The 24,108-nt window shown below is 38.8% G+C and overlaps 3 protein-coding genes across 4 annotated transcripts; 1 reads left to right on the top strand and 2 right to left on the bottom strand.

Moving 5' to 3' along the window:
* Nucleotides 1-1,712: 1,712 nt before the first annotated feature.
* On the bottom strand, nt 1,713-11,853 carry LOC130179143 (mitochondrial coenzyme A transporter SLC25A42). Of its 2 annotated transcripts, none has more exons than XM_056391923.1 (8): nt 11,487-11,853; nt 8,601-8,762; nt 7,941-8,052; nt 7,688-7,713; nt 7,193-7,359; nt 6,954-7,070; nt 6,021-6,172; nt 1,713-5,915 (listed from the first exon to the last, which is right to left on the bottom strand). In XM_056391923.1, exons 2-8 carry the CDS (start codon nt 8,679-8,681, stop codon nt 5,590-5,592), a joined length of 981 nt encoding a protein of 326 aa, XP_056247898.1. In that variant the 5' UTR covers nt 8,682-8,762; nt 11,487-11,853; the 3' UTR covers nt 1,713-5,589. The 2 variants fall into 2 exon arrangements, with proteins under 2 accessions (XP_056247898.1, XP_056247897.1); XM_056391922.1 differs by having other exon boundaries at nt 8,589-8,762.
* A 400-nt stretch (nt 11,854-12,253) lies between these two features.
* Nucleotides 12,254-15,817, bottom strand: armc6 (armadillo repeat containing 6). The gene is made up of 8 exons (XM_056391676.1): nt 15,683-15,817; nt 15,325-15,466; nt 14,638-14,723; nt 13,992-14,541; nt 13,736-13,881; nt 13,510-13,641; nt 13,215-13,352; nt 12,254-13,112 (listed from the first exon to the last, which is right to left on the bottom strand). The coding sequence occupies exons 2-8, from the start codon at nt 15,443-15,445 to the stop codon at nt 12,900-12,902; spliced, it is 1,386 nt and encodes a 461-aa protein (XP_056247651.1). The 5' UTR covers nt 15,446-15,466; nt 15,683-15,817; the 3' UTR covers nt 12,254-12,899.
* Nucleotides 15,818-16,319: 502 nt separating this feature from the next.
* Nucleotides 16,320-23,521, top strand: mau2 (MAU2 sister chromatid cohesion factor). Its single transcript, XM_056392442.1, has 19 exons — nt 16,320-16,694; nt 16,877-16,894; nt 16,990-17,055; nt 17,237-17,332; nt 17,424-17,518; nt 17,620-17,647; nt 17,753-17,908; nt 17,993-18,139; nt 18,239-18,329; nt 18,419-18,522; nt 18,635-18,712; nt 19,011-19,076; nt 19,270-19,353; nt 19,489-19,538; nt 19,622-19,699; nt 19,788-19,899; nt 20,014-20,104; nt 20,621-20,748; nt 20,846-23,521. Exons 1-19 carry the CDS (start codon nt 16,461-16,463, stop codon nt 20,918-20,920), a joined length of 1,797 nt encoding a protein of 598 aa, XP_056248417.1. The 5' UTR covers nt 16,320-16,460; the 3' UTR covers nt 20,921-23,521.
* The last annotated feature ends 587 nt before the right edge of the window (nt 23,522-24,108 follow it).

A 24,108-nucleotide genomic window follows, 5' to 3' on the forward strand; every position in this document is an offset into this window, starting at 1 on the left:
AAAAACATCAAAAACGTCATAGTATAGTAGGCATAAAAAGTCATAATATAGTAAGGCATAAAAATGTCATAGTAAAGTAAGGCATAAAATGTCATAGTATAGTAAGGCATAAAAATGTCATAGTATAGTAAGGCATAAAAATGTCATAGTATAGTAAGGCATAAAATGTCATAAAAACATCATAGTATAGTAAGGCATAAAAACATCAAAAACGTCATAGTATAGTAGGCATAAAAACTCATAATATAGTAAGGCATAAAAATGTCATAGTATAGTAAGGCATAAAATGTCATAGTATAGTAAGGCATAAAAACGTCAAAAAAGTCATCATATAGTAAGGCATAAAATGTCATAAAAACATCCTAGTATAGTAAGGCAAAAAAAGACATAAAAAGTCATAATATAGTGAAGCATAAAAACGTCATAGTATAGTAAGGCATAAAAACATCAAAAACGTCATAGTATAGTAGGCATAAAAAGTCATAATATAGTAAGGCATAAAAATGTCATAGTAAAGTAAGGCATAAAATGTCATAGTATAGTAAGGCATAAAAATGTCATAGTATAGTAAGGCATAAAATGTCATAAAAACATCATAGTATAGTAAGGCATAAAAACATCAAAAACATCATAGTATAGTAGGCATAAAAACTCATAATATAGTAAGGCATAAAAATGTCATGGTATAGTAAGGCATAAAATGTCATAGTATAGTAAGGTATAAAATGTCATAAAAACGTCAAAGTATAGTAAGGCATAAAAAGACATAAAAAGTCATGATATAGTGAAGCATAAAAACGTCATGGTAATGTAAGTCATTATAACATCAAAAACGTCATAATATAGTAAGGCATAAAATGTCATAAAAACATTATAGTATAGCAAGGCAAAACATGTCATCATATGATAATTAAGCATAAAACTGTCATAGTATATCAAGACATATAATTGTCCAAAAGCGTCACAGTATAATAAGGCACAAAATTGTCATTAAAATGTCATAATATAGTTAGGCATAAAAATGTCAAAAAACGTCATAGTATGTTAAGTATATAAAAGTCATAGTATAGTGAGGCATAAAATGCCACAGTATAGTATATTTCTCAAATGTATATTAACAGATTACACATTTATGTACAGATTGTTTATCTGTTCACACAAATAATATTGAAACAAATCTACCTCCACACCAGAAGTGACACAGGAAATTGATAGCTTAAAAAAAAAAAAAGTGCTAGATCAATTAAAAATTAATAAAAAAAAAAACCAAAATGTAATATAATATAATATAGTTCAATTCTGTACACATATATATATATATATATATATATATATATTGTTCCACCTGTATTTTTTTATTCAGTCATTTGCTTTCTGTTTGGAACTCAATAACCACCTTCTTATGCATCAGGGCTCAAAAGATAATACATTATACATTTTTCAGTGTTTATTTTTTTCTTCATATATTTCTTTATTAATTTATTTTTTCAATCATTTATATAAATATTTGCATCTGCAGTGATGTCCTTACATTTATTTCTATATTTATTCATTTTCATATTAATATACTTTGTTAGTTTATATAGGCTATTTATCTCCAATTTGTGCAGTTTCTACAGTGTAATTCCAATACCAAACATACCTCACAAACATAAAGCACAGACATCATTCAGGACCATGAAAACCAATGAAATAAGACACAAGCATCAATCTGTAGTTAACATCCAGTTTTATTTGAGAATTTAATATTTCAAAACTTTGCAACAGATACACAATCAACACTACAGACTGGACACAGGGTGTGGTATTAGTAGGTACGTTTACATTCAGTTGGCACAAATCACTAGGATTTACAAAACAGCCATCATATCACTGATGCACATAAACAAAAACATATAAGATGATCTGTTGTAACATGCATATACAGTAGCATTGTATGTCTGCACGTCTGTGTAGGATCACCCACAAACAGGGTTAAAGCAATTCAATTTGCTTTCATTAGAGGAAATAAAATCACAACTTTTACCAGTTTGTTGTTGTAGTGTGTCAGTATTCCTTGTCAGGTTCACAACAAAACTCATATTTTTATTTTGAAACAAATACAAAAGAAAACTTTTTGGCATGCAATGATTGTCTAGGAGTTTGTCCAGGTTCATTAGACTCTCCCTATTATGGTATATTTCATCACGTTTTCCAATCTCTTTTGATCTATAGGTCCTTCAATTGGGAGATAATAACATTGCAATGCTCTTTATGTTATTCTAATTGAAATAAGGCTACAAACAGCCATTAAATGTACTTTTAAATCATCCTACCTCCAAATCAGTCCCTTATGTGTTGGAATGGATTGATCGAGTTTGCTAGAGAGCCAAAGAGTCATGTATCTCACCCTAGACAGCAATATCCTGCAAGGCAGTTTGTAAGTTTTACAAAATTCACATATAAAAACTTCACCTGAAGTAATACATTCAGTCACAGAGGTCTAACAATCCCCAAACTTCAAACCACCCGCTGCTCCTTAAATATTTGTAACTTCAAGACCAAAGCAAGGCTAGAAAATGGAAGCGACCTTCAGAAAGGTTAGTAGAAGTAGCTCAGTCATAGTAAACACATTACTATTCCTTGTTAGGCACTTAAGAGTCAGTAACTGCCTTTGACTCAGCTTTCTGTTACTGTGTACTTTCAACCAAGAAGCACTCTTGCAAATGTCAGCTCAGAACATGTGCACAATTCAAACTGTCATTGATCCAAACTTAGTTAAACATACTTCCCTCCTGCTACCTAAGGTAAGGGGTAAAGATAACTAATTGACTAAACTTGCATCTACTGCTCTGTTAACCCAAGTGCATCAAAGTTTTCCACTGTTTGCTGATGTGAATACAGTCTGCTTAGGTTCGGGTGTGTCACCTGAACGCTACATTTCTCCTGATTCCCTGGACAATTAGGAAAACAATCACAACATCCATGAACAGACAGATGAGAGGCAGATGAAATGATGGTCAGACAGGGGGGTTAAAGGAGGGTTGTAAGTTTAAAGGATGGGGGGTGGGGGGGGGGTGTAAGAGTGGAGTAAACTACTGAATAAAGATGGGTACCAAATTTCAAAATGTCCTGTTACTGACCACAACGTGTCCCTAGCAGCGAGTATCGAAAACTGTCAAATACTAAAAGTACCAAAGTACCAAATACCAAACAAAAATCAAAGAAGAGTCATTCTGGTATCCGTGCTGAAATCCAGGTATTGTTTCAACATTAGTACCGAAAAATACTCAGCCCTGCTCAATGAGCCAATAAATGAGTTGGTTAATGGACAAAATCAATTCAAATTCTAATAGGTTACTGAACTTTTAAACAGTGAAAACACACAATATTTGCTGATTAAAGATTCGCAAATGCAAAGGGTTGCTTTTTCTCTTTCATAACATGAAAATAATCATATTTTTGGGCGTTTGTATGCTGGTCAGAAGACTTAAGCAATGTTAAGGCATCACTCTGGGCTTTAGTCACTGTTATGGGCATTTGTCTGGTGATTATTCAAATAATTTCAAGATTAATCAATAATAAAAAAAATAATCATTTGTGCAGCCCCAGTAGATTCTTAAACAATCGTGTATGAATCATGCATTAAAAAATACAAAACACTATTGAGTTTCAGTTTAAATCATCACACTTGTTTGTTTCCTGCTTTTATTCTGGTGAAGGAGACACTTCCTGCCCTCTGCTCCACTTGGCTCTGCATCCTCGGTATTTATGGTCTAAGTATAGAAACAGTATGTATGGTATGTATGGTCTAAGTATACAAACTATTGACACTCCTCAATGGCCGCAAGCCTGCATCAGCACTGTTGAAACTGTTGCACATATGGTCAAATAAAAACTGAGCACAAAGTCCCATTTTTGACAATACTCCACATAACACATTGATATGTGAGAATTTCATGAACTATTGATTACATGCTGAGGTAAAGTACAATACTGAGAATGCTAAAATGAACTCAATGCTGCCTGTAACAGAGAAGTCAACTGATCACTTCACTAGGTGTGTGCACATTTCCAGTCAAGTTAGTCCATTAGTAAATACTAATAAAGATCTTCATTCTGAGTCCACCCCAACCAGAAGTTTGTAAATTATTTCAATGACCTGTCAAAATTAAAACTAGTGTCTTGCCAGGTTTTAAAGAAAACAGGCATGAATGGCAGCAAAATCGCCAAGAGACAGATCCTGCAGCTGCCACACTGACAGCACATGGAAGACAACATTTGTATAGTGTGTATGGGACTCTGTGTTTTCATTACCAGTGACACATACATGAGGGTGACAATATTAGAAACACCTGTCAATATATTGTAATCCAAAACAATATCATTAAAAATGCCATAGATTTAAAGCAACACTTCTCACACACACAGTGTCAATGACAATGGGGCATTGTAAACTTTACAAAGTTAATACTCACTGCAGGGCTGTTGTATTGGATTGCATTAGACTGTACAGGTGTTCCTTCTAAACTGTTAAATCAGTGTCTATGATCACACATTTGGAAAAATTACCTATCAAAGTGTTTGATGTGCATTACTTGACACTGCATGTCAGTATGAGGTTAAACTGTAGGTGAGATTTTCAGCTGGTATTTTTTAAATCTGTCTAGTCACCTGTATTGATACATCAGACAACAGATTTGACTATCAAAATTTACAATATTTTAAAAAGCCCATGATATGATTACAGTGAAAACAAACATAAAATAATATGGGCACTCTTAAAACTTTATATCTGTTGGCACTGGCATAAAATATAGATCATCTGTCTGCTGTCAGCACAATAGCTTAATTCCAAATAACAGTCTGTGAATTCAATGTTCAGGAGCTCCACTTAAAAATACTGGACTCAAAGAGATTTCGATATTTTCAACTCAAACAAAAACTATTCAGTGGCAGTAAAGATGCTGTTACCTCTGTGCTGGGCAAGATTGTTTATAACACCACTAACACCATATAATCTGCAGCTATCTCACATCCTAACCTTTGGTATAATTCCTTAAACAAACTCATTCACATCAAAACAAATCTCAAGGGGGCATACTTTACTCTGATCAAATCAAATGCATCTTAAAAGTCCATAATAGATGAGTGGCATCCTGCATTGCATTTGAAGGTGTCAGTTTTAAGCAGTAACACAAGGCAGTTGAGAGATGTCAGTGTGTGTGAACCTCTGAACTCTTTGATTGATAAATACACTCACAGGCCTGGTCCACCAGGGCAGGAGCAATATAATCTATGTGTACACACATAGGCTACACACATAAAACCACTGAGCATATTGCACTTAGATGTACATGACAACAGCGTGTAGAGGTACACGTTACCACCTTACACCCTACTTTGTACCTACAGGGACTGTACATCCCTTGTTGCACACAGATAAAGCGAGAGAATACATTAATATTACCCACGCATCCTGAGCCAGTGTGCGTTTGCTTCTGTCCAGCGATACACACTCTTCACTCTCTATCACTTTTCCCTCCTTGTTTCTCATAAGAGGGCTAATGGGGATCTTGTGATCTCCCCATTTTCCACTCTGAATAACTATTATCGAGCTGTATAGCCCATCTGATGCAGCTTCCTCAGGAGGATCTGAGTAAGGTCAAAGGTGGTGAAGCTGATGCCCACCGCAATGGGCCCTTTAACCCAGTTCATACTGAGACCTTTGTAGAGTCCACGGATGACCCCCTCCTCAGACACGATATCCTTCATGGTGCCCAGGATGGTGCCGTACGTGTGACCTGTCACTCCTGCAGTCTGCATACGCCGCCGTACCACATCAAGAGGATAAGATGCTGATTGGCCAATGAGACCTGCACAGGCTCCAAAAGCCAGACGTTCATATGAGTAGGGCTGTGGGCGCCCACTGCGCTCTACATGGGAGAGGAGGATGTAAAGAGGTGCAACTCAGTGAATAAATATTTCACATACACAGCATAAAGATTAGGTGTGAAAGAAAGGGGTTGTAGATAAATTACCTGCATGTAATTTCTTCAGTGTCTCATAGGTAAAGAAGCTGAGACCAGCATAGGGAATAACACCCAGCATGGTGGGAGTAAAACCTCGATACAATGTCTTCAGGCCCTCTTCTCGAGAGATCCGCACAAACACATGCAGAATGTTACTATACCTAAAACAGAGAAACAGAACACACACAAAAAAAAAATTTCAGCCGGATGATATATATTGGCAATATAAGAGAACTATCTTAATTTTGATGTGTTTATCTAAGCTGATATAACCTTACGAGTTACTCAAAATGAAATGAGAAAAACTTTGAGTTCAAACAGAGTTGAAAAATAGAACTAAGTGTCCTACACACTCAATTAGAATTTATACAGAAACTTCAAAAATGCGACTGTATAACAAGAAAAATACATCAAGTTGTATAATATACTCTATGCTACAATGCAAACCTAACCAGTTAAATATAAAATAAAGTGAGTGATAAGAGCATTACTTCTTTTACAATAACTCCTGAGTTAAACAGTTTTTACAGCTTTCTACCTGGAAATGATAATTATAGTGTTGGTGCCCATATCTAAAAAAAAAAATGAGCTCCCACAAGGAGCACATCAAATAAATTTGCCAATCTTTGGGAGAAATAACCATGGGAGATAAAGTATCAGAATTTCTTAGAATAAAAACGTGCGTATCGGTGAAGCCTTAAGCCAATTAGTTCAAATGTCGTCCAAGAGGTGGTTCCCAGCTGCTGCAGCCAGAGGAGAGCAACTGCAGCGCCTGACTAAGAAAACTGCAGCCGCTCCCACAAGCTTTAATGTCATGGGACATGGTGACATTCTGCAGAGCAAAGGATGCACACAATTTCTAACCAACACACATCACATCAAGTCAGCACTGCAAAGCTTAATATTCACTGATTATGTATTTTAGCAGTTAGACATACTTACATTTCCTTTGGTGTTACGGCCATCCTGGCTCGCACCATGTCCAGAGGATAGGTCAGCATAGCTGCCGTGGTACCTGCCATAGATCCAGCCAGTAACCTTGGTAATGGAGGCAGGGCTCTGAAACAACAGAGAAAAACAAATGTACATCAGTATTTAAGTTTATGAGACATGAAGAAAATCTTAGGTTGGGTGACAACATAAAAGTTCATAAATGTCTACCAGTACAAACTAACACTTACTTCCCCTGAAAGCCATAATAACCTCCCAGCAGCCTCTTGTACTGCTCATGCGCGCAGAACTGGATGGCTGCGTATGGAATGACTCGCACCATTGTCGCAGAGTTCCCCCTCCACAGGCTGAAGAAGCCATCCTTCAGGTAGGTGCGGTAGATCAACCTGTAGGCCTCCTGTATTACAATGTACACACATACAATACATACTCATACTTAGTTTGAATTGATGATAATCTATTTTTGTCTTTAACTTGTTCCTCTGATATTCTTTGGAGGTCAGTCTGAAAACTAATGTTAATGCCTGTACAGTAAAGTGCATGACTCTAAGTGTATGCATGTTCTTTTTATCAGTAAATCAAACTTGAAATAAAAAACTACATCAACTGCAATGGATGTGAATTAACTTCTTGTATGTGAATAAGAAGCAGGTAATTTGTTTATGTTTTATCAAGCAAAATAAAAATGTACATGAAATGTAAAATGCTCTTTAAGAGAAACCCACCTTGGCAGAGAATCGTGCTGAAGACACTGAAAAACAGAACACATATACAGTATAAATGACAAGCGTACAGTGTTCTTTATCAGTCCACTTACTCTCATTTCAGAAAAACCACACACATTTTCTAGCATTCAGATTGTGCTAACAGTAGCAGTGTAGTTAAAATATAACAGAGTCAAGAAATAATTCTGTGTCATCAATTTGGGTGATTTGTAATCTTAAAAACTGTTTTATGTGAGCCGAGCACCCAACTTGCCTTGGAAGATGATTTTAGTCCTGTCCAATGGGGCGACAGCTGTCTTGGCCACAGCTCCCGCTAAAGCGCCCGAGAAGAGCGAGTTGAGGACAGAGCGAGTGTGCTTTAGGCCCTGCACAGAGATGGAGGAATTGCATTTAACACCAACAGAGTGACTCCTGTAAAAACTGTGTCCTTACGTGAACAATATTGTGTTGGAAATGCTGTTGATCATTAAGCCAGAGTTACGTACAACTCACTGTCCAGCTCAAAAACCTCACAAATAGGAGCAGATGTCCTTAAATGAACCAAAGCCAAAGAGGAGGCCATGAAGCTACTGAATTTAGTTCAGTTAATCTCTTGCACACACAATACAGCAGTGCAACTAGCAAAGGATACAAAGCATACATGGTTTAACAGCACAGCTGAAATTCCTTTAAATAGACAGCACACAGATAAAACACAGACACTGACTAGACACAAACTGGAACATCACAATGACTGCTCTGGTGTTCTTGGAGTTGTGTCTGTATAAGATAAATGATTCAAATTCACAGATTAAAACTGAGCTGCAATACAAAAAAATTACATAAATTAACCCATGGACTTTATTATCAGGTGGATTTTCCTTGAAGTGTTGAAGGAAGGCTCATGTTTATAAAATGTCACCTCATAGCTCACTTCTGACTGACTGGAGGAAGGCAGCGGCAGCACTTCTCCCTGCGTGAGTGATGCTCGTTGTTCCTGGACTCCACTCCCCATCCCAGAGCACTACGCACAGCTGTCACTGAGCGTGCTCATGAATTCAACCACTGGAGGGGCAGCAACACCAGGCACTAAGAGCTACAGAGGAGAGAAGAAGAGGGCAGAAAGAGAAACAAAAGGTCACTTATAGGTAAAATTTTAAGCTTAGTCAGACATTTAAATGGCTACCTTTCGACTCTTGTTACTTTCAGGGAACTACATCAAGTTCTAGTGACAAGCATGACTCTGGATATGATAAGTTTCAAGCATTATCAACAAATTATGATAATTTGATTTTGCATTCAATAGTAGCTTCATCATGAGATCATACAAACCAAGATATTCAAGTCTAGCCTTGTATAAACTGCTAGCACAGAAATCTGTTTGTAATTCTGTGCTGACTTAACCAGTGTCATGTCAGCAAGTGATGAATTACAGAGTAGTTATCTTTAAATAAGAAACTTAGAGGATAAGAATAAAGAATAAGAACACCCAAAGAACAATCAAGTTAACTTTAACCAACTACCACACCAATGAAAGCTATAAAAAAAAAAACAAGCAAAGCAGAGCTAGTGTAAGTTACACCCAATCTCTTGCAGGACAAGAACATCACTGAAGTCCCTCCCTTAACATACCAGATTACAGTATTACCACATTGTTGTACAATCGGGACACTCTTTCCGATCTATTCAGTGAAAACAGGAGATCAACTTTAAAGAACATTATCTTGGCCGGTCTCACTACCCTTACCAACAAAGATGACATGGCATTTTTTTCAATGAGCTAATCATTTTACCAGACAAATCACCTATTCATGCAACCTTCAACCCCATAGGCTCTCTGGTCCATTGTTAAATACTGGAAAATAAAATGTACACTGTACAATTGTACATTGTTCAAACCAACCTTGCTTTAAATCACAGTCACAATTACAAAGTTGTGAAATATGTAAATGTGAATAGCAGGAAATGTTGGCATTAAAGTTGGCATGTGTATTTTTGTAGAGCTTCAATAATTTTCAGAACTGATTAACATACTATTAACTTTTGAATGTCATTTTTTAACATGCATACAATCTACACAACTGATGTTCTACATGTTTTTACTCTTCAGTCAGTGTCACCAGGACCATTATTTATGTTATTTAGGGTTTAGATTTGTTTCCAGGGAGATATTGAGTTTATAAACAACTTTGTTGTTGCTGCTCCAGAAAAAATATTTTGGTATATTTAATATAAAAATAAATTATAATCTTGTGAACTGTCATGAATGTGATATCATAAAAAAGTGTATTGTATCAAATATACAGGCTATGCTCTTAACTAACAAATAAATACACATTGCTTTGCATCGCATATGCTTGTGAAAATATCATAATGTGAATAAAGGTGAAATGATTAGGTGTGCAGCCATGAGGAGATGCCATGTATGATATTTCACTAAATATAGGTCTGATCCAGCTTAAAAACTAGTAACTAGTAACAAATGAACATTTGTTAAATAATCACTTATTACTGGGAAAAGATCCACTAGAAACATCAGAGTTCAAGGAGTTTAGCAGCAGTGAGGAGAATAAAGCAAAACAAGATGGAGAGAGAAGGCCAAGGGACAAGAGAGCAAACAGAGGGTTTGCTGAAAAGCTGGGTAGTCATGGGCAACTAATGTTGGCATCAGTACAACAGGGCTTCAAGCCAAATCATCAAATGAGCACTTGATGTGTCCCCTTTCACCTCACCCACTGTCCTTACTTTACCCCTGACTATAGCCTCCTTCTCCATGCATATCATTTTACAGTTCCTTGTTCCTGATTGCTAGCTATGTCTGTTTGGTTACCTCACTTATTCAACACCTCCCTCCCATGCAACACACACAGGAATGGAGAGATAGAGCTGTCCCTTGGGGTTACTAGTGTTAACACACAGCAGTGTCTTCTTGTTTGCTGAACTGCTTTTGTGTTAACCTTCTGTGACCAACTTGTCCTTTCAGCTGGGTTACCTAATGGTCATTAGTAAAATATCAGTGTATCAATAATTAGTCATTCGAGAATGTGCCAAGATAACAATAACTGCCTTAAACTGTGTAGTAACTGTGTGTGAAGACACAGGAAGGACAACATAATTAAAACAATTCATTCCAATTGAACCGCCACACAAAAAATGCTAATGCTTTGTGAAGCTTATAATGGATTTGTAGGGCTGCCACTAACAATTATTTCATCAATTACTGCATTTCATTAACAGTCAAAAATCCACAGATATTCAATTTACCATTATATAAGATAGAGAGAGGTAGCAAATCTACATTTGGCATTTATGCTATATAAATGACTTGGTGATTAATCGATTCATACAACTGCTGGCAATTCATTTTCTGTCAATTTTCTATAACAAAATCGACTAATTATTTCAGCTCTGTAAATTTGTTAAGAATTCTGAGTTTGTAATGTTGCTCTAAAGGGAAGCATTATGTTATAAAGTGTTCGTGTTTTTTTGTCTATCTCTTGGTATTTTGACTTTTTTTTGCCATGTTAGGTGATAGTTTTGTAACAGCTTTGTATCCCATATGCTACTACTCTCCTTGCCGTGTAACATTATTATTAGTCAAATTATTTGTTACCACTGGACACTCCATAGCCATAAACAGGGTTACAATTCAGCAGTATAATTAAAAAATAACATATTCATCATTGATAAAAAATGATCGCCGGTTATTTCTGAGTGGCTGTTGCACCCACCAGGCTTTTCGAAACTTGCCCACCAACAAAACACAGCCACCCTTTGCAGCCAGCTATCTGTCACTGGTTACAAACACTACATTTCTTACCTTACAAACCTGAGACCAGCACGAAGAATTCTCATTTTCTGAAGGTATATCCCTCTCTCGGAGTGTTATTTCAGTTTGTTAGCAGGCTCTTCCAAAGCTGTTTCTAAGTTAGCCGAATACCAGGTTAAGTAACGTTAGCTAGCTGTTAGCTTACCGCTACACTAACGTTATCGTTACTCGCGTTGTGGAAAAATTAACATTTACTTTGCGTCTTCATAAAAACGTCTCCTGGTGTTAAAAGTACTCTCTTCCAGAAGTGTCTGAGTTTCATTAGCCCAGCAGTGGCATCAAGTGAATGACATCGTGCGTGCTGCTGTAGTTCTGCCGTTACTACTCCTGTCAGCGACCTGAGGCGGTTAACGTTAGCATGACCACAGTGAGGTTTGACAAGGACGAGCGCAGTGGCATTGTGGGAGATGAAGTCTGAGTGAGGCGTGCCTGGATAGGTCGGTTAGAGGGGCGTGAGCACGAGACACGCCTGGCAATGAGTTAGCTTTCTATAGTTTCTCCATAAGTACCTAGTGATGTGGGGGGTAACTTTTTTGTTTAGTGTGCAAAGTAGTTTTGGTTTAAAGATTATTGTTTATTGTTAACTCACATGTTTTATGTCTGTCTTTTACATCTTTGGGGCATGTTTTCACGTTATAATGCTAATCCTTGCATGAGATATTTGTATATCCATAAATAACTCAAAAAGTACACTGGAAGTTAAAAAAAAATTGCTTCAGGTTCAACAAATACATTGTAAACACAGTCACACAGCAAGATAAAGCTGACACACCAAAAGTGAGTTTTATCATAGTCATGCAGAATATATACTGTCAGCAGTGGTAGGTCTACGGAGATTTCAGTTTTACACTGTCATAATGCATAACAAACTAAAAACAAAAACAGAAACGATTTCTTCTAGTTGACATATAAGGCATTCAATGCATGTTAAAATGTGGCTCTGCCAACACAGGAAAGGGAACTGCACAAAACTGCAGTTTAACTATTTGCAATACAGCAAATACATTTGTATTGACCCATGGCACCAAACTCACAAATTTACATTTAACGTCTCAAGAACAGATATAAAATTGGACATCAAAAATTAATTTGTAAACAAAATATTAATAGTAAATAAAACATATACAAGGGGACTTTAATGACCTTTTATGTTTGTTAAAAACAGAAAAAGGACTGGAAAATTTATTCAACCTCTTAAAGGTATTGTATGAGACTGGTGGCTTGGTTGTTTGCACTGCTCACAAGTCTTCTCTACATTAACTACTCTGTACAAATATGTCTAGCTAGGGAGGTGCATCGGCCTCAATACTGTTTCTACCAACATCCTAAAGTTTTATCTCCCCTAAAATAGCACACAAACTTATTGTGTGAGTGTATGGTCTTCAGTGATGCTCTCCTGTACTTTCAGTGGGTGAGGCTGCCATGTTTGCCAGTCCACAGCTCTCGAAGCTCCACCTGGCATCCCAGATCTCTGAGGGCGGCTTTACCCACATCACCACAGTCTTGGTGGGTCTTTAGTGCCTGGGCTATCAGGGCCTCTGCTCCCATGTCCAGGATCGGTTGGCTGTAGTTGCGCATACGTGCAACCAGGTTTCTCAACAGCATACACCCTTGTTTCTGTTCATAAAGACAGAAGACAAAGACATACAGAGTTGGCACGCTGTCACAGGGCCTGTTTTTTTCAGTTGAGCATATTAATTATTAATGACCTCATATTACCTGCACATTGACCGCATCAGTATGTGCCTTCATTGCCTGCACGGCAGCCAAGGCACCCCCATTATCCATGATGACTTTGCAGTTGTTGGGTTTACGCAAAGCAAGGACAGAGAGGCACGCACAGCCGTGCTCACACACCTACAGCAGAACATGAACACAATCTTAAGACATTTGTAGAATTTATTTACAACTTCAATTTAGTTTCACACAACAAAAAACAACATATGATAAAAGTGTCTTCACTAAATCTGCTGTGAAGTCTCGATCAAATCCATAAGTATGACATTTAACTCACAGCAGAGTTGCTCATGTGTCTGTTCATGGCGATGACAATGAGCTGGACTCCACCAGTGTTAACAACAGCATCTTTCACATCATCATTTCCTGCTATGGCTCGTATTGCACTAAGGACCTGCCGAACCAACTCCTGGAAGAGGAAAACCAGTTCAGTGAGCAGAACAAACACGTAAGTTGAATCTTAAATCAGTTTGTATCACACTCTCTTGTTTTTTGTACACTACCGCTGTCTCATAGGAATCTGCAAGCAACGTCATTATGAGTTTTAATCCTCCCAGATCACAGATGTCTTGACAGAACTCGTTTCTCACAGCCAGACGGGACAAAGTTGCACAGAGCTCACTCAGGACAGAAATATTATCAAGGTGAGCTGTGAGGGCAGAACATGAGAAACAAACAAATTACATTCATGCGATTAAAATCTGATTTAGAAATAACAAGCTATTACGATAAACCCCCAAATGAACCAGTGTGCCTTACCTTTCGCGGCCTCAATTAAAACCTTCAGTCCATTGTGCTCGAGAACAATCATCTTGGCGTGTTCGTGAGCATGCCCAAATGTAACTCGGACATCATCATCAAAGGTCATGACCCTGAGAGCTGCAGAGGCCTCCTTCACCAGCTCTTCACATCCACTATGTCGTGTAATGGAAGTGGTCAGCAGGGGCAGGACTCCACCTTTTACCAAATCCTGCCTGTTCTGTTCATGTTTCAAACAGCAGTGACGTACAGCGCAGATGGCCATGCGTGTCACAGAAGAATCTGCCTGGTACTTGTTAAGGACATCCAAAAGGAACTGCTGACCCTCTGCATCCAACAAGTCTGGCTGTCCATCTGTCAGTGCAGCCAGAGCAGACAGAGCGGCCAACACAGCTTCCTGCTCCTCCACACTCGTTTTGCAGTAGGAGAGGATAATGGGGTAGGCGTCTTTTTGGGCAGCCAGGTACCTCTGGGCAAATCCAAGTGAGCACTGTTCAGTGAAGCATTTTATGTATTTTATGTCTTTCCCAATTCGGAGAGAATCCAAAGCCTGCAAGTGAAAAAGTAGGGCAACACAGAGCGGGATTTTGACAACAGATACTTTGGAGGTAAACAGTTCCTTTTCACATAACAGGCCGGGACTTACCTGTAAGACCTCATGTGTTTGCTCTTCTTGTTTCTCATCGGCTGATGCAGCTGGTACAGCTTTTACTATACAAGTGAGGTCCACACCTGTATCCAAGTCACAATGTAAGAACATCAACTATCCAAGAAGGGTTTTACTGCAGTCTAACTTCGTGTGTGGTTTACTGGACCACTATTCAAGACAGAAGCCTCTAGTTTATTAGGGAATGGAGGAGCTAGAATGCTACTATTTAATACTTTATCCTTTTAAACTCCACATAAAGGTACAGAGATGTCTGATAGGCCATGTTGTTTAATTGATCTAAGTATACATGAAACTGTTGTCATTTTGGAATATGAGAAAATTATAAACTGTAACACTGCAAAAACATATTTTGTAAAATGGTCACATATTTCCTGGATATTATCCCAATATGGACATTAAGCATCAGACCTCATGACTCCAGTCAGTGTCACTAGAGACAATTTCTCTGCCATGATAAATATTTTAGCAGGTTTTAGCAACTCAAGTATCTGCATTCTGGCCATCAGTGACTTTACTTCTAGTGCAAAGCATAGTTGGATATACTGGTATTTAACCGTTTGTATGTTTCACCCCTATCATGCTGACTCTGAAATGTACATAGATCATACCTTGCTTGGCTTCACAGTTATACAGTAAATATCAAGTAATTTCTGTGAAATTTACCTTGAGACTCAAACTGCTCCACAGCCTCCCTCAAAGCCTCGTCAGGATCCATCTCAAATTCCTCCATGTTTTCCCTGACAGCAGCATCAAACGTTTCCTGTGTGATCCTCCGTTTCGACATCTTGCCTCGTAATTTTGTACTCTGAAATGAAGCGAGATAAAGCTGTTGTCAAAAGATGAGAAACATCTACCGGAGACAGCTAATGCCGGCTATAGCTAGCTAATTCATGTTGTGTTACTTCTCCTGTTGCCAACTATGGCTGTTGAAATGTACAACGCTTCCCTTAAGAATAGCTTTTCTGCTGCAGGATTGTTCCCACATAAGAAAAATATCGTTGTAAAAGTCAAATCACTTAACTGATACCACCGCTCAGTGACAGACCGCCTGCTCCACTGTTATGAATGATGAACCGACCACCACTGTTGGTTTACGCACTTTACGTAGTGGGTCGTGCAAACTACTTGCAACGGGCGCGGGGCGTGAATGTTGCGGAATAATTTAAATGAATAGCAAATTCCGCAAAAGGTCCCACTCATACATTTGCCTCATCGAAACATAGACTGCAAAACATTAGTTCCACAAGTTCCAAAAGTTTTACCCGAGACAACGATTTCATAATTTAAGGAATGCAAATTGAGTAGGCTATTTTATATGTTTCTTGTTAAGAAGAGGGCCCCGCTCCGTCAGTGTTGGTTAAATGGAAGATATCCGTGCACTTTTAAGTGAAAAGTGCACTTTTACTTTCCCTTCAAAGTAAAGGACGTATTTCATTCATTTATAATATTCCAGTGGTGAACTCGTGACTCAAGAGGATTTTCACTGTGAAATTACGTTTTTCGGGATAGGTAGTCGTAAATATTTCACTGTTGTTGCTGCCATGTGACATCAATTACCGGAATTACATAAAATGTATATTATGTTTGTCTAAATGTTACACACGTGGTCTTAATTTGAAAATAAGAACCGGAAGTTATTCTTGCCCTGGCTAGCTTGGCGCTAGTACTCAGATTCATGCAAATGACTGAGGCAGAAAACAAGAGAGGGTAGCAGAGGATCTGAGGATCGGATTCGGCGGACGTCGGTCCAGCGGTAAACCAGGATCTTTTGTTATTGCTTTGTCTTCAGACAACTCAAGATGGCAGCGAGCACAGAGGCCCCCGAGCCCTGGTACCTGGCTCTGCTGGGCTTTGCAGAACATTTCCGCACGTCGAGTCCACCGAAGATCCGTCTGTGCGTCCACTGTCTGCAGGCGGTGTTTCAGTTCAAGCCGCCTCCGAGGGTCGAGGCCCGGACTCACCTGCAGCTGGGCTCGGTGCTGTACCGCCACACAAAAAACAGCGAGCTGGCTCAGACTCACCTGGAGAAAGCGGTGAGCAGCAGCCACAGCGTCTGACACCGGGCTGTGGTACAGTGAATCACTGAAAAGGATAAACATTTGAAACACGTCCAGTGTGTAATGCTTTTTTTTCATCCATTGCACCAGCTCACTGTCAAAATCGATGCTCAGTGTGATACTGACTCTAATATTTATTTGTCCTATTTTCTCCACAGTGGTTCATATCACAACAAGTATCCTTTTTCTGAATGATATGAGGTTGCATATTAATGCAAGGTGTGTGCTTGTAATGGGGAGGGGAAAAAAACTCCTTAATGATTTATGTCAGATTTCTCAATTTGAAGATGTCAAGTTTGAAGCAGCAAGTATTCTATCAGAGTTCTACTGTCAACAGGTAGGTGCATCCAGTCCACATGAAGAAGTGATTTGGGAAACTTTACTATGTTTCACCTGGTTAACATACTTATTAGGCTATAACATAAGTGCAAGAGTAAAATAATGTATTTTCTGTAGCAGAGGTTGCTTGGTTGTTGTGCTCAGTCTCTGAAACTCACCTATTGCCTTCTGTTTTCAAGAACCTGGTGGACTCGGCCAAACCGGTGTTGCGGAAGGCCATCCAGATCTCTCAGCAAACTCCCTACTGGCACTGCAGACTGCTTTTTCAGCTGGCAGTAAGAAAAATGCATTATGCATTACAAAGTTATTCATATTTGGTAAATTGATTTTAAAGCATTTGTGTGTGGGATGTTTTTTCTTTCTAAGCAATTACACGCTCTAGAGAAGGACTTGGTATCTGCCTGTGACCTCCTTGGAGTTGGAGCAGAGTATGCAAGAGTCATGGGATCAGAGTACACACGGTAAAAAGATCACACTGGGGTGTTTTGTTTTGTTTGTTTTTTTTACCTGTCTTTTAATGCTCATTATCTCACATTAACTTTTTCCTTATCTTTCTCTACAGAGCGCTGTTCTTATTAAGTAAAGGAATGGTAAGCGTAATAATTCTCTACTAATTAAAGGCACCTAAAATTTTACTTGTGTTGTTTTCATAACATGCAATTCTGTAAAATGCATTTGCATCTGTGACTCTGTAGCTGCTGCTGATGGAGCGGAAGCTGAGCGAGGTGCACCCTCTGCTGACGCTGTGTGGGACCATAGTGGAGAACTGGCAGGGAAACCCCATTCAGAAGGAGTCCCTCAGAGTTTTCTTCCTCGTGCTGCAGGTTACACACTACCTGGATGCTGGACAGGTACAGCTGTATCCCCATGTCTCATTATTGGCAGCTACTATCATGCCATTACCAGGCACGTATTTATCTATACGTTGGATTTAGGTAAAGAGTGTGAAGCCGTGTCTGAAGCAGCTTCAGCAGTGTATCCAGACCATCTCCACTCTCCATGATGATGAGATCCTTCCCACTAATCCAGCAGCTCTCTTCCACTGGCTGCCCAAAGAGCATATGTGTGTGCTTGTGTACCTGGTGAGATTTTGTCACGTGTACATTCTGAAAAGAACTTCATGTTTTGTGTTGTGCATCTGCAACAGGATAAAATGGGATGTTTTTTTTTTATACTAAAAGGTGACAGTGATGCACTCCATGCAGGCGGGCTACTTGGAGAAGGCACAGAAGTACACAGACAAAGCTCTCATGCAGCTGGAGAAGCTGAAGAGTAAGTTTGATGGAATACTCTCACTGATGATTTCCCCCTCGATGTCGGTGATGTTGACTCAACTCCGGTCCATCTGAATGTTTTCAAAGTGCTGGACAGCAGTCCCATCCTATCCACGTTCCAAGTCATCCTGCTGGAGCATATCATCATGTGCCGACTCGTCACTGGACACAAGGCCACAGCTTTACAAGAGGTGAGTCATCAGCTGTGAAGGAAATTCTGTTCTGCATAGATTCTGTAACTGCAGTTTCCCCTGCAGGTTGTCTGTCTTGTTCAAGATTGTGAGGGTCTTTGTCTGTGTTTAGATTTCTCAGGTTTGTCAGCTTTGCCAGCAGTCTCCCAGGTTATTTACAAATCATGCTGCTCAGCTTCATACGCTGCTGGTAAGTCTTCAAGAAAAGACAATACACACTGCAACAGAAAAGGAAAAACAAACTGTCTTATGATGAAAAACAAATGATGACAAGATACAGCTGTAAGAATGGCAACAACACATTTTACTGTAGCAGCCTTTAGGTCAATAATGTCTCGTATCCACTTAAATATGTAGCAGAATTCTGCTAACGTGTTTGAATTTCCCTTTTTCTCATTTATGGTTTTGTTAAAGTGCCTTGGTTGCAGAGGAAAGTAGAACAGGATAATACGAACCATTCACATCTGTCTCCTCTTTTTCTGTGTCAGGGCCTCTACTGTATCTCGGTGAACTGCATGGATAACGCTGAGGCTCAGTTCACTGCTGCTCTACAGGTGAGTTTCATATCGTCACTGTTGCCTCTGTCTGTTGTTGAAGAAACAAGGTGATCATGTGACAGCAGATCGTGTAACACTTTTTGACATTTCAAAAAGGAATAGTTTGGGGGTATAAAACCCTTGGCTGTGTGAGGCTCAGATGACTCAATGTTGTCAGTGTCTCTCGTTTTTTTTTTTTTTTTTCTGTTAGATGACAACACACCAGGAACTGTGGACGTTCATTGTGACCAACCTGGCCAGCGTCTACATCCGGGAAGGCAACAGACATCAAGAGGTCAGAAAGCTATTTCCTTCCCCCAGCAGTTAAACATTTACAAATGTGTGTGTATGTATGTATATATATATATATATATATATATATATATATCTTCTTTACTTTGATTCTAACTTACTTTTTTTGAATCAACAGCTGTACAGCCTTCTAGAGAGGATTAACCCTGATCACAACTTCCCTGTCAGGTATCTATAGAGACAATACCACATCATATAAGTTACATGTTTTTTTGGAGAATTTTTAAACAGTGTAACTTTGACTTCCTCAGCTCTCATTGTCTACGGGCTGCAGCGTTTTACATCAGAGGGCTCCTGTCTTTCTTCCAGGGACGTTACAATGAGGCCAAGTAAGAAAAGCTTCTGCCTATGAGCAATATAAACTTTACATTAAGTAATGGTGTTCTGCACTAAGTTTATGTTAACTTGCATCAACAGAAGATTTCTAAGGGAGACCCTGAAGATGTCTAATGCTGAGGATCTGAATAGGCTGACTGCTTGTTCGCTTGTCCTACTGGGCCACATCTTTTTTGTCCTGGGCAACCACAGGGTGATTCCACAAATCACTAATACTAATTATCCATCAGACCACACACAGTTGTACTGGTGTCTTAGGACTGTAGATGTAATCTTGACTATTTGTCTGGTTCCATGTTTTCTCCAGGAAAGTAACAATATGGTGGTTCCTGCCATGCAGCTCGCCAGCAAGATCCCAGACATGTCTGTGCAGCTGTGGTCCTCTGCACTTCTCAAAGGTACAGCTGTCACTCAGCCTTAACACACACTGAGGTTTATGGTATGTTTTATGAAGTTACATTAAATATTTACCCAAAATATGTAAAGACAAGAAAGTCCAAAACCTTACTGTCAGCCTGTGCCAGAAGAACTGTTAATTACATAATAATTAATTGATCCCAGGGGGGAAATTCACAGCTTTCATTGCCATCTGCCTTCTAGGAGATAAATTTATATCTTGGCCAGATGGGGGCGCAAGAGGAAAGCGGTTTCTTGTCGTACTAACCATTGTGCACCAATATTCAGCAATCACATTGGGAGAGATCTCATGTCTCCTGCAGAGGAAGCATAGATTTCTCATCTAGTTGTAATATCATTACACAACATAGGAATGAAGCCACAACTGAATTAGAAGTGGAAACACACATCACACTACAATAACTTTATACATCTATGAATATTTAAGGGTGGACATGACACTAGGATCCAGGATCATCAAACATAGAAATGTATTCACCCTCTCTTTTCTCCAGCAGATCTGAACAAGGCTTGTGGAAACACCATGGATGCCCATGAGGCAGCTCAGATGCACCAGAACTTTTCTCAGCAGCTCCTGCAGGACCACATTGCAGCCTGCAGCCTCCCTGAACACAACCTCATCAGTGTAAGCACAATATCAGTCAGCTAGTCTATAAACAATGAGTATATCCAACCTGCTTGCATTTTCATAGAGAGTAATGCTGTAATATGTTGTGTTGCAGTGGACAGACGGCCTCCCTCCTGTGCAGTTTCAGCCTCAGAATGGACCGACAACCAGCCTGGCCAGCCTGCTCTGAGAACAACCACCCTGACAGGGAAGTGGAGACACGGAAGAGCAGCTGCAGGGAAAAATTAGAGAAAAACACAAACAGAAAAAAGGAGATATACTCGATAGAAGGGTAAGAGGAAAGGGAGGTAGGAAAACTTGATTAGAAACTGAAGGCATACTGCGCTGTGTCATTTGGCAGGTTTCCATTCACTGCATTCCTTCTCTCATTTGGGGAACTGGGGCATCATGACTGGATTTGAAGTGATTGAAGTTTTTTGGAAAACATAAGGTGAACTTGTATTACACTGGCACAACCTGGAGTGGTTGTAATTGTTTGTTTTACCAGCCATACAACAAATGAAAAATTAAAGGAAAAGTTCCGCTTTTTGGGAAATACGCTTACCTGCTTTCATACAGAGAGTTAGATGAGATGATTGATACCACTCTGTACAGTAAATATGAAACTACAGCCAGCTAGAGTTGTTACGATTCCGATACTGGTGTCGGAAATACCTCATACTGCCTAAATACACTGGATCGGGAATCGGCGAGTACGTGAGTCTATGCAGTCTATTAGCTGTTGGCTGCAATCACTAATAGGCTGTCATGGTCCAGGTTCAGACCCAGATGTTGACGTATCTGGACCTGGACCTATGAGCTATAAATTATTGAAAAATTATTACATTTTTACTGAGTGTTTTTGTTTTAACCGATGCAGCTTTTCTAGCCTTTATCAGGTCACATGATGCTACTCAGCCAATCAGCCAGTGATCACTGTAACCGTGATCACTATAAGTGGTTTCCACTGTAAATGGAGATATTTTTTGGCATTCATGTCTTTGTTCAAAGACAATGACAGCAATCATATCACATTCACACAGGGTTAGTAGTATATACGTAGCTGTTAACATTTTTTTTAATGCATCGGCATGGAATCGGTACTCGGTATTGGATGATACCCAAGTTCAGGTATCAGAATCAGTATTGTTAAGGGAAAAAAAGGGATGTGAACATCTATATTGCCAGCAGACAGCTCACTTACCTTAGCATAAAGACTGGAAAAGGGGAAACGGGTATAGGGTGGGATCCACCTTCTCAGCGAACTCTTGGAAAGAAAGGAAATAAGTATATTTTTGAAACTGTCAAACTTCTCCTTAAAAATTCAGATTTTCTTTCCCACGCATTCAGTTCATCTCTTAACTCTTTCCTGCAAGACCATTGAGGAGGTATTTTTGTTTGGAATTAAGTAAAAAAAAAAAAAAAAAATTCAGAGAGAGTACACAGATTTTAAGATAAATTGTGATCAAATTTAAACCATGGAACGGCCAGACAGTCATTTCAGGTCTATTGTTGTGCATGAACTCAATGTGTCTTTTCAAAGCACTGTTTGGCCGAAGCACAGTACTAGTTGGGATACATTTGGATATACAGTATACTATATATCTGTAATGATCTTAATGTTTGTGGAGTGGTATGTTTGATCTTTATTTGGTGGTTGAGCTGCACGTGTAGTTTATTCACTGAAGAGGAACAAATTATGCTGAGCTGAGATCAATGACAATTTAAAATGATGGGATCACACCAGCTGTGACGCCCGTCAACATGTTGACATTCCGACCCCTGAGTACTCAGTTGTTATTGCTACATTATTACATGAGCACTCAGTACTCATGGGTCAGACCACACCCATATTCAAACTCAGCCTTTATTTTGATCTCAGCTACACACCTGTAAAGTTTTGTGAAAAACACGTTTCATAACACAGACACCTGCCAAAGTACTCACAACCACCTCTGTGGTAGCTCCTGTTACACAGAGTCTACAGGACCACATTTTGCCATGATGACACAGACACAGACTCACAAGGTGTGAGGTGTGGCTGGTAAAATACTTACCAGCCACACGCTATCACGGCTGGTAAGTATATTACACTTAGTAGACCATGGAACCAGCTGACCATTTAATATAAATGCAGCCATGTGCTTTCTGACATCCAGTGGTGTGTATTAATGTTCTGAAGGTAAGAAAAGTGAACGTTTAACATGTTTTGGGACTATGATGCATCTAAAAAGTATTTGGGTAATTTATTTACATTGCAATTCGATTGAATTGCTGCCTGTTTTTCACTATTTCGCTCTCACTGTGGTGTATGTTTATATGCTGTGCACATTTTGCCTGGAGTCAAGAAACTAGTAATAATAGTAATATTTCTACTGGATAAGACTGACTGTTACCTGTTTGCACATATGTTGTTTCATGATGAAACCTACATTTTTATCTTTTCCTTTAAAGGATTTTGAAATAATTGTTTTTTTTCTCACTACAGTTTTTCTCTTTTCCTGTTTTACACATTTCTTCCAGATGATGGCAGAATAAATCTGCATTTAAATAACTTATTTATTTAATGTTGATTTTCACTATAGCAGATACATTTGTTCTTTGCCATTGTTTTTAATAGCTGGTAGAACTTTCAGTTTAGTCACACTACTGTAGGAAAGGTACATTTTAGTTCTATCTATTAAAGACATTTCCTCAACAGATTTCTGTAATCATAGTTTTTATTATTTCAAAATAAACGACTGAGTTTGGTATTCGCTGCAATAAAATACTACAGTATGGGTGCCATTTATTTTATTGCCATGTTACATTCTGTTATAAAAGTGAATGTTTGATTTGTTATTTTCCCCGTTGTCATTTTAACTATGCTGAACTTCAACACATGACTTTTTATGAATAAAAATTCAAAGGTAGAATGACTTGATTGTCCATATGAATAAGCAATACTTTGCCATACAACTTTGTTAAGAATTTGTCTTGGTGTGCTCATGACAGGACAATGAACAATCCCAACATTACACACAATAAAAAAAAAAAAAACCATAACACATAACCCCCAAATTTGACTCACCATCTATGAGATACCTCATGCAAAGAGAAGAAAGCTGAATACAGAGAGGTACAGATGCTGCATCTCACCATCCATAGCTGTTCTGAAACGAAGAAAAAAGATGCTGACATGAAAGGACCATACCAGAACATATTTTGAACATATTTTTTTCCCTTTCTGCTTTCATTAATTTCCCATACATTATGAAAATCTGAGCAGATTCTTCATCCTTGCTTAAGTTGTCACTGTGACGTCTATTGATTTATGTCAACGTTATTTTATTGTGTTGGGACGATGCAGAGCAGAGTTTTCAGATCAGTCTCCACTTA

Source organism: Seriola aureovittata, chromosome 12 (assembly GCF_021018895.1).
Source record: "Seriola aureovittata isolate HTS-2021-v1 ecotype China chromosome 12, ASM2101889v1, whole genome shotgun sequence".
Classification (NCBI taxonomy): domain Eukaryota; kingdom Metazoa; phylum Chordata; class Actinopteri; order Carangiformes; family Carangidae; genus Seriola; species Seriola aureovittata.